This window comes from Ornithodoros turicata, chromosome 3 (assembly GCF_037126465.1).
Source record: "Ornithodoros turicata isolate Travis chromosome 3, ASM3712646v1, whole genome shotgun sequence".
Taxonomy (NCBI): Eukaryota; Metazoa; Arthropoda; class Arachnida; order Ixodida; family Argasidae; genus Ornithodoros; species Ornithodoros turicata.
In genome coordinates, this window is record NC_088203.1 from 41704409 (window position 1) to 41714005 (window position 9597).

General features: G+C 41.4%; 1 protein-coding gene across 1 annotated transcript; it reads left to right on the forward strand.

The window, feature by feature from the left end:
- The first annotated feature begins 974 nt into the window (after window positions 1-974).
- Window positions 975-6757, forward strand: LOC135389377 (uncharacterized). The gene is made up of 5 exons (XM_064619433.1): window positions 975-1204; window positions 1313-1460; window positions 5612-5803; window positions 5870-6177; window positions 6700-6757. Exons 1-5 carry the CDS (start codon window positions 975-977, stop codon window positions 6755-6757), a joined length of 936 nt encoding a protein of 311 aa, XP_064475503.1.
- The last annotated feature ends 2840 nt before the right edge of the window (window positions 6758-9597 follow it).

Consider the following 9597-nt stretch of genomic DNA (forward strand, 5'->3'; position numbering starts at 1 on the left):
ACCGTGTTATTGTTTACATTCTGGTGAAAATGGTGGCGAAGTGCTTGTGCGGTGTGTACCTACACCTACCATGTTAACTCTCAAGTGAACTTTGAGGAACAGATAGATAAGGACGATGTTGCACACGCTTTTTCTTGTGTACTGTTCATTCTGTACTGTGATTTGTACTCATTCTACAAAATCCATGGCGCCAGTGGGAACAGTCGACGACATACAACAGAACAATCGCGCAACTCGATCGCATAAATGCACTAACGATGTGTAATCATGTGTTCGATCGACTAATCATATGTTCCTTCTCGTGTCCAAGTTCCTCAACGTAGGATTGTGAGCATCGTGTTGCATGAGTTGTTGCGTACTCTGATGGCACAGTAACTTTTCAGCGAAATGTTGTGTCACATTTTACACTTTAATTGTGCACAAACTACAAAATGCTCGCCTAATTTTGTGAAATAAAACCTTGTGTGAGAACTATTAGAAATACAGCCTCCTGCTTAGATTTCTTCCTTGTCCCCAAGTATGCAAGGCCACTGGGAACTGGCCCAAGGCCACTTAAAACTGAAGCTGAACAGAATTAGGACAGCGTTCCTCTTTCCCCAAATGGGAAACCTTCCACTTTTTCCCCTTTCGAATGACCAACTTTTCTATCTGGAGGCATCACTCTGTTCTCGCACGCTTCGCTCGTTAAGTTCGCACTTAGCGAGAATGCCGCGCTGGAACCAGAGATTGCTACTTCTTAAGCGAAGGCGAATTTTGCTGAGAATAAGCGCAGCTTTGTTGGCCCTCCAACGTCGCGAGAAGCGTAAACACTCAAAAAAGCGTTCGCAATGGGTAAGTGTCCTGTGGCGAGCGAGAGAGACTGTGGGGGACTTCCACACACTGGTAAGTAAGATAACACTGTCTTCAAACCTACTATTAAACAGTATGCAGTGCTGAATGTAGTGCTATTGGTATCACATCTGCAGATGTCAAAGATGAGATTCCACGATACTGCTGCGTTCAGGAGGTATGTGCGCATGTCTCCTGAACAATTCGACTATCTGCTGAGCCTCGTCAAGCACAGACTGGAGAAGCACCCCCAGGGTCGTCGAGCTTTGGAACCTGCACACAGACTGGCCATCACACTGAGGCAAGTTTGTGTCCCACACTGTGAAGAAGAGGCAATTTTTCTTCCTGCATGTATAGATGTGGTGATGATCCATTGGTAAGGTGCTAGTTTAACCCGTCAGGAAGAATGTCTTTCCTTACAAATATTGATTATTTAATATTTCTTGCATCTGTGGGCATTTGTTTGGGATGCTGACATAATCAGCATTGTGGACTCATGCGGGTACCTGGCGTCCGGCAGTTACCTCAGCAGTGTTGCATACAGCTTCCGGATTGGCTTCACGACAATCAAAAGGATTGTGTATGAGACATGCACGGCGCTGTGGGAAGAGCTGATGCCAATCTACCTTCCCGTGAGTGTCGAGTGATAAATGTGGTGTAGTAGAGCAGAGTGTGGTGGGGTGGTGAACACATCTTACACTAAGTGCGACCTGGGCCGATCCTATGGGTGTGCGGGGCCTGAGGGAAAGGCACATCGCAGGGCCTGTTTCACACGATTAGATGCATACTACAGGTTTTCTCGCTCAATTTAATCCTGTGGTCACTCATTTTAATCCTATGGTCACTGAAATTAATCCCATGGTCACTGAATTTAATCCTATGGTCAACCAAATTAATCCAGTGGTCAGCCAATTTAATCCATCCCATATCATTGCATCTGCCACCATTGGAATCAGTATAACCCAGTAATTTATGACTACTGCTGCACGATAAGGAGATAAATTGCGAATTTCATTTGCGATCAATTGCGAAATCATTTAGTACATTGGTATTGCGTCATGAGTTATGACTATGCAGGATTTTATGAGCTTTTCATGACTATAACCTACATTATAGACTATAACTGGACTATTTCGGAGTAACGTCATTGCAGAGAGTATAATACGATGATCTATGACTATGTGGGATTTTATGGGCTTTTCATGACTAAACCCTGCACTGTATACTGTGACTGCACTATTTCGGGCTACTCCTGTTGGAAATTGAATAATGTCATGACTTATGACTATACAGTGTTTATGAGCTTTTGATGACTATAACCTACATATAGACTATGACTGGACTATTTCGGACTACCCTTGTCGCAAGTGGTATAATGACATGAATTATGACTATGCGGGATTTTATGAGCCTTTCATGACTATAACCTACATTATAGACTATGACTGGACTATTTCGGAGTAACCTCATTGAGAGATAATACCATGATCTATAACTGTGGGATTTTATGGGCTTTTCATGACTCAAACCTGCATTGCATACTGTGACTGCACTATTTCGGACTACTCTTTTTGGAAATTGAGTAATGTCATGACTTATGACTATGCGGGGTTTTATGAGCTTTTGATGACTATAACCTACACTATAGACTATGACTGGACTATTTCGGACTACCCTTGTCGCAAATGGTATAATGACATGAATTATGACTATGCGGGAATCTATGAGCCTATCATGGCTATAACCTACACTATAGACTATGACTGGACTATTTCAGACTACCCTTCTCGCAAATGGTATACTGACATGGCTTATGACACTTTGGGGATTCTATAAGCTTTTCATGACTATAACCTGCATTCTAGACTATCACCTGATCAGTTCGGGCTCCCCTTGTTGGAAATAGTGTAATGCCATGACCTATTGCCATTTGAGCATTTTATGAGCTTTTTATGACTATAATCTGTTATATGGGCTATGAGCGGACGGTTTCGCACTGGCCTTTTTGGAAATGGTATAATGTCATGACATCACTACTTGGTATCTGATGAGCTTTTCATGACCATAGCCTATGTTAATGACTACCACAAGACTAATTTGAACTACCCAACTGCAATATGTGCAATGATATGGCATGTAACTGTTGGGGTATTGACAGTTTGATGTATATGGTCCATTAAACGGAGCCCAGCACTGCCCTCGTCATAACCGATACACCGATAAACTGTCCACTCATATATATTATAGTGATAAAAAGCTCATAAAATGCTGAAATAGCAATAGGTCATGGCATTAGACCATTTCCAACAAGGGGAGCTCGAACTGATCCGGTGATAGCCTATAATGCAGGTTATAGTAATCAAAACTCATACAACCCCCAAATAGTCAGAAGTCATGACAGTATTCAATTTCCAACAAGAGTAGTTCGAAATAGTTCAGTCATAGCAAAGCAGATTTTAGTCATGACAAGCTCATAAAATCCCACATAGTCATAAATCATGGTACTCTGCACTGAGGCTACTCTGAAATAGTGCAGATATAGTCCATAATGCAGGTTATAGTCATGAAAAGCTAATAAAGTATGGCATAGTCATAATTCATGTCATTTTACGATTTCCGACAAGGGTAGTCTGAGATAGTCCAGTCATAGTCTATAATGTAGGTTATAGTCATAAAAGGTATACAATCCCGCATAGTAATAAGTGATGACACTACTCAATTGCCAGCAAGAGTAGTTCGAAATAGTTCAGTCATAGTACACAATGCAAGTTTTAGTCATGAAAAGCTCATAAAATCCCCCACAGTCATAGATCATGATATTATAGTCTCTGCAATGCGGTTACTCCGAAATAGTCCAGTTATAGTCTATAATTTAGGTTATAGTCATGAAAAGCGAAGTCCCGGATAGTCCTAATTTATGTCATTATACCATTTCCGACAAGGGTAGTGTCAGAAATAGTCCAGTCATGGTCTATGATGTAGGTTATCGTCATGAAAAGCTCATGAAGTCCCACATAATCATGATTCATGTCATTATACCATTTCCGACAAGGGTGGTCCGAAATAGTCCAGTCATGGCCTGTAATGTAGGTTATAGTTATCATAAAGTTCCGCACAGTCATAATTCATGTCATTATTAAATTTCCAACAAGAGTAGTCCGAAATAGTCAGTCAGTCATAGTATACAATAGTCAGTCATAGTATACAATGCAGGTTTTAGTCATGAAAAGCGTGTAAAATCCCACATAGTCATACATCATGGTATTACTCTCTGTAATGAGGTTACTCCGAAATAGTCCAGTTATAGTCTATAATTTAGGTTATATTCATCAAAAGCTCATGAAGTCTCGCATAGTTGTAATTCATGTCATTATACTATTTCCGACAAGGGTGGTCCGAAATAGTCTGGTCATAGTCTATCATGTAGGTTATATTCATAAAAAGTTCAAAATCCCGCATAGTCATAAGTCATGACATTATTCAATTTTCAACAAGAGTAGTCCGAAATAGTCCAGTCATAGTCTATAATGTAAGTTATATTCATAAAAAGCTCATAAAATCCCGCGTAGTCATAAGTCATGACACTATTCAATTTCCAACAAGAATAGTCCAAAATAGTTCAGTCATACGCTATAATGTAGGTTATAGTCTTAAAAAGTTTATAAAATCCAGCATAGTCATAAGTCATGACATTATTCAATTTCCAACAAGAGTAGTCCAAAATAGTTCAGTCATAGTATACAATGCAGGTTTTAGTCATGAAAAGCCCATAAAATCCCACATAGTCCTAGATCATGGTATTATACTCTGCATTGAGGTTATCCCGAAATAGTCCACTTATAGTCTATGACGTAGGTTATAGTCATGAAAACCTCATGAAGTCCCGCATAGTCATAATTCATGTCATTATACCATTTCCGACAAGGGTGGTCCGAAATAGTTCAGTCATAAACTATAATATAGGTTAGAGTCATGAAAAGCTAATAAAATCTCGCATACTCATAACTCATGACGCAATACCTATGTAATAAATGACCAAGTACTCGCAATTTATCTCCTTACCGTGCAGCAGTAGTCACAAATTACTGGGTTATACTGATTCCAAAGGCGGCAGATGCAATAATATGGGTCGGATTAAATTGTCTGACCACTGGATTAATTTGGTTGACCATAGGATTAAATTGATAAACTATAGGATTAAATTCAGTGATCATGGGATTAATTTCAGTGACCATGGGATTAAAATGAGTGACCATTGGATTAAATTGAGCGAGAAAACCTGTAGATATTTAAAAACAAAATTAATCCTTGGTTGAGGGCTTCGAGCGCGGGACCTGTGGAGGTCGCCTTACTCCCTTCTTCCGCTGGCCCTGAGTGCGACACATTTGTTGTTGCATACATGCTGGTGAACACATACCAATTTGATGTTTTTAAAATTTTTGAATACATGTACCATCTACAGCAGTACTGAAACATTCTTATTACCCATTTCACTGCTTTGTTTTACCTTTTGAAATAACTTTGCGACAGTGCATACAGAGCATACAGTTCGTCATTCAGAAAAACTAAGAAACTTGGTTTCCTCAGGCAGTCTTTTTTGAAATTGTTGCACGCATGTTGCACTACCATTGCCTATAACTACATAGTGCAGCGCTACCAGTGTGTAGGGCATTTGTTCTTTCAAGGCCTATGTTAGTTGCATGCTTCCTATTTTTCCATTGTGCAACCAAATACCGAAAGGAGTGCCAGCACTTTCTGCTGCCATGTCCTCGTCTTTTTGTAGGAATGGCAATTTTCAGACCGGTGGCTAATTGTTGCTACTTCACAGAACCCGTCACCAGATGTGTGGGCCCAGTCAGCGAAGCAGTTTGAGGAAAGATGGTCCTTCCCAAACTGCATTGGGGCTGTGGACGGAAAACATATCATCATTGAAGCCCCACACCGTGCAGGGTCCATGTTTTACAACTACAAGGTGGTGTGACACTATGAGATTTGCCAGAGTTAGTTGGAGCATATTTTACAAATCTGCATTTTATTGTAGGGCTCCCACTCCATCGTCCTAATGGCCGTAGCCGATGCAAAGTACAAGTTTTTGTATGCGGACATCGGGGCATATGGGTCCCAGTCTGACGGCGGGGTTTTTAAATCCTGCTCGTTGGGCAAAGACCTCGAAGCTGGTCGCCTCGGACTCCCAGCAGCAAGGAGGCTTCCTGGTTCGTCCTTGGAGGCCCCTTACGTTTTTGTGAGAGACGAGGCCTTTCAGCTGCGCCCTGACTTCTTGCGGCCCTTTCCAGGTGCCGACCTCAATGACACCAAGCGTGTGTACAACATACGGCTGTCACATGCTAGGTACTGTACGGTTTTGTCCGGCATGCATTATGCTCAAGCTATGTAGATAACTCCGGAAAGGGCCAAGCAGATGCAGTCCCCACAATCTTGCACTAGGTAGCCTTCGATGTCAGACATCGTGCATTTTTGTCAACATATTTATTTATTTAATATTTGTTTTAGCCTACATAAGGGGCTGGAACCCGGAACAAAAAGCCACTACACGTGGCTTGATGAGGTCACTCATACCATTGTTTTATTGTAACATGTAACGTGAAAAGTGTTTAGAGCGGCATGTCCTCATCTGAGCAGAAGCAGTAAAAATGTTTCGGTCAATAAATGGCAAGACTAATCCATATATGTAGGAAAGTATTAGCTTTGCAGATCTTCATGTACATTTTGTTTGTTTGTTTGTTTATTTATTTTTCCAAGAAGAAGTACCATAGACAGGTAATATGCAGGATGTGGTCTCCTAATGTAGAAAGTTTAGATAGTTTAGTTTAGACTATTTTTGCATTACATTTATATTGATACACATTCCAGGCGGTGTGTAGAGAATGCCTTTGGCATCCTCGCATCACGGTGGCGGATATTCAGGTGACCCATCAATGTGAAGGTGGAAAACGTGGACCTTCTGGTGCAAGCCTGTGTTGTTCTGCACAACTTTCTCAGGGTTCAGGAGGAGACAGCACCAGGCAGGGAAGCGTACTGTCCACCAGGTAAGGCAGCATCGGTACATAGACTCATGTGTTTATGAGTATTTTTCAACATATTGGGACATAAAAATTAGGTTTTGTTTCAGGAACTATAAAACACGGTGATATTGCACGTAACAAACAAACAAACAAACAAAAAGAAAGACGTGTTGTTTGTTTTGGGTGAACACAGCAAACTCAGCAATTACGATGTGTGCAAAACATCTAGCATGTTGCAGAACCTGTGTGACTGAATTTTCTTCCAGGAATCCCATTTTCTGTTTTTGGAGGCATGGGGCTTTACTCAGGGTGATGATAACGTAAGTTAGGGATAAAAATAGATTTTACCACATGCCGCCCTAAAACATGAGGTCCTGTTAATAAATTATGGAGTGACACATTTCGGATTAGGAAGGGAAAAAGAAAATGCATGTGTATTGTTGGATTCTGCACAAGCTTTTATTTGCCTGTGTACTTTGATAGACATCAAAACATAAGCTTTACAGTTCCAGAAACAAAAACATATTTCAGTATATAATGCTTAACATCGAAGAGATCACTAGCACAGTTTAATTGTTATGGAGTACTATGTTTATTGTAGAACAAAGGTTGCACAAACAAGCTGCTTACCAACTAAGCTGGTACAAAAAGGTACAAAACAAGGGTATTGCAGAACAATAATGAAAGTCTACTCGTTTTCCAATGTTTTCAACAAAAAGAATACACAGGGTGTCCCAGTTAAATGTAAACATATTATTTAACAACATTTATATATCACTTTTTCAGATACGAAATCAATTGCAATATAGCCTATGCTGAAGGACACTCCTTAGGAGGGCATTAGCAAACTCCTAAGGTAATGTCTTAATTCACTTTCAGTAATAAACTTTTTAATTATAAAAGCTACGAAGCTGTCGCAATGAGAACACCTGGTCCCTTCCGTCACCTGATACCGGAACCATTCTCAAAACAAAAATCTGTTTGAGGGATCCTCTGCAAAAACACCGAGAAGGAACACCATTTTTTCCTTTATTTTGTTCAGTGCACATCTTCGGGGACGTGTCTTTCCTTCACCCCCAATCTGAAGGACGAAGGAGCACAGTGCCGCCTAATGCGAGGAAGATGAGCTTTAACTTGCGGAAACAAAACGAAAACAAATGTATCGGGTGACTCTATCGGAGCTGCCCTTATCTTGGGTCACATTTTCTGTTTTTGATTAATCTATTATCAGGACGCAAGTGGCGATAGTGTGCTCTTTTACCCTCTCACATTGGGAGTGAAGGAAAGACACGTCTCTGAAGATGCATAATGAACAAAATAAAGGAAAAAAATGTTGTTTCTTCACAAATTTTTTCGGATGACCTATCGAACGGACGGAAGGGAGTTGCCTCAGGACAGAAGCCGCCGATATTTCGAACAGAGACTGTTCTTCTTCTGGGCACCGTCCTCATCATTGGCATGGTATTTAAAGGGTTAGGTGTGACGTGTTTAAAGGTTCATGCGAATTGTGGGTCAACAGCCCGGAGGGAAGAAAGGTTCCGTACGGGTTTTTACGGCCGGAGTGAATGGCTGCTTTGTTAGAGTGTGGAGGGGATTATGTGAACGTAGTGATCTAGGCTACAGACCGGTTACAGAAAAATGGAAGGTTCACGAACACGTGGACGAAACGGGACAACAGGCAAGAATTGGCAAGCATAGCGAAAGATAAGGAGGTTAGTGGTTACGTGGGGAAAATTCCAGAACCAGCAAAGGGTTTTTTTAAATATTTGTAATGCAAAGTTGTGGCATGCAATAAAGAAAGTAGAAAGCAGTGGCCATGCATAACATAACAGATGATAATGGAGGTAGAAGGGGAAAGCATATTTTATTTGTGAAGTGTTTCTAGGGTGCCTTGTGATTTGCTGATACCGGACGGGTGAAGACCGTTGAACTTGTATATGAGATAAGACTCCCCATCACGTCTGTCACGTGTGGATCTAAACCCGGTTTCTAGAATATATAGTTTCATGTTGTCAAAATTGTGACCAGGAACGTTAAAGTGTTCGGCGACTGCTTTGGGGAGTTTGTTGGACGTGTCGGTTCTGTGTCCGGTAAGGCGGTTGTTCATTTGTTGGCCGGTTTCACCAATGTATTGCATAGAGCAGTCGCCGCATTCAATGCAGTATATGACATTGGAGCTTGTGCATGTGAATGCGTGGTTAACGGGGTGGGTGTAATTGCTCGCAGTGCTTTTGATGGAGTTAGAGTGTTGAACGTGCTTGCATGTTTTGCAGCGCGGGAGGTTGCAGGGTCGTGTTCCCGTGTACGGGGTGCTTGTTTTGCTGATTTTGGCATTGACCAAGGAGTCTCCCAGGTTTTTTGCACGTCGGTATGTCACCTGTATAGGATTTGTGAATATATTGCTAAGTCGGTCACTGCTTTGGAGGAGGGGCTCGTGCTTCTGTAGAATGGCTTTGATGTTTGGAAGTGCGTTGGAATATCTTGTGATGAAGCTTATTTGGCACGCGTCAGAATTTTTTCGGTTTTCCAGAACCTCGTCTCGATCGAGTGTAAGTGCCTTGCGACGGAATTCGGTTAGGAGGGAGTCTGGATAGTCCCTTTGGGCAAGTGTACTGCAGAGTTCGTCAAGCTTCTCAGCGTAATCTGTGTCGTTTGAACAAATTCTGCGTAGTCTTACACTCCGCCCATTAGGAATTCCAACCTTACAGTGACGCGGGTGGTGACTCTTGAAGTGAAGGTATTGTTG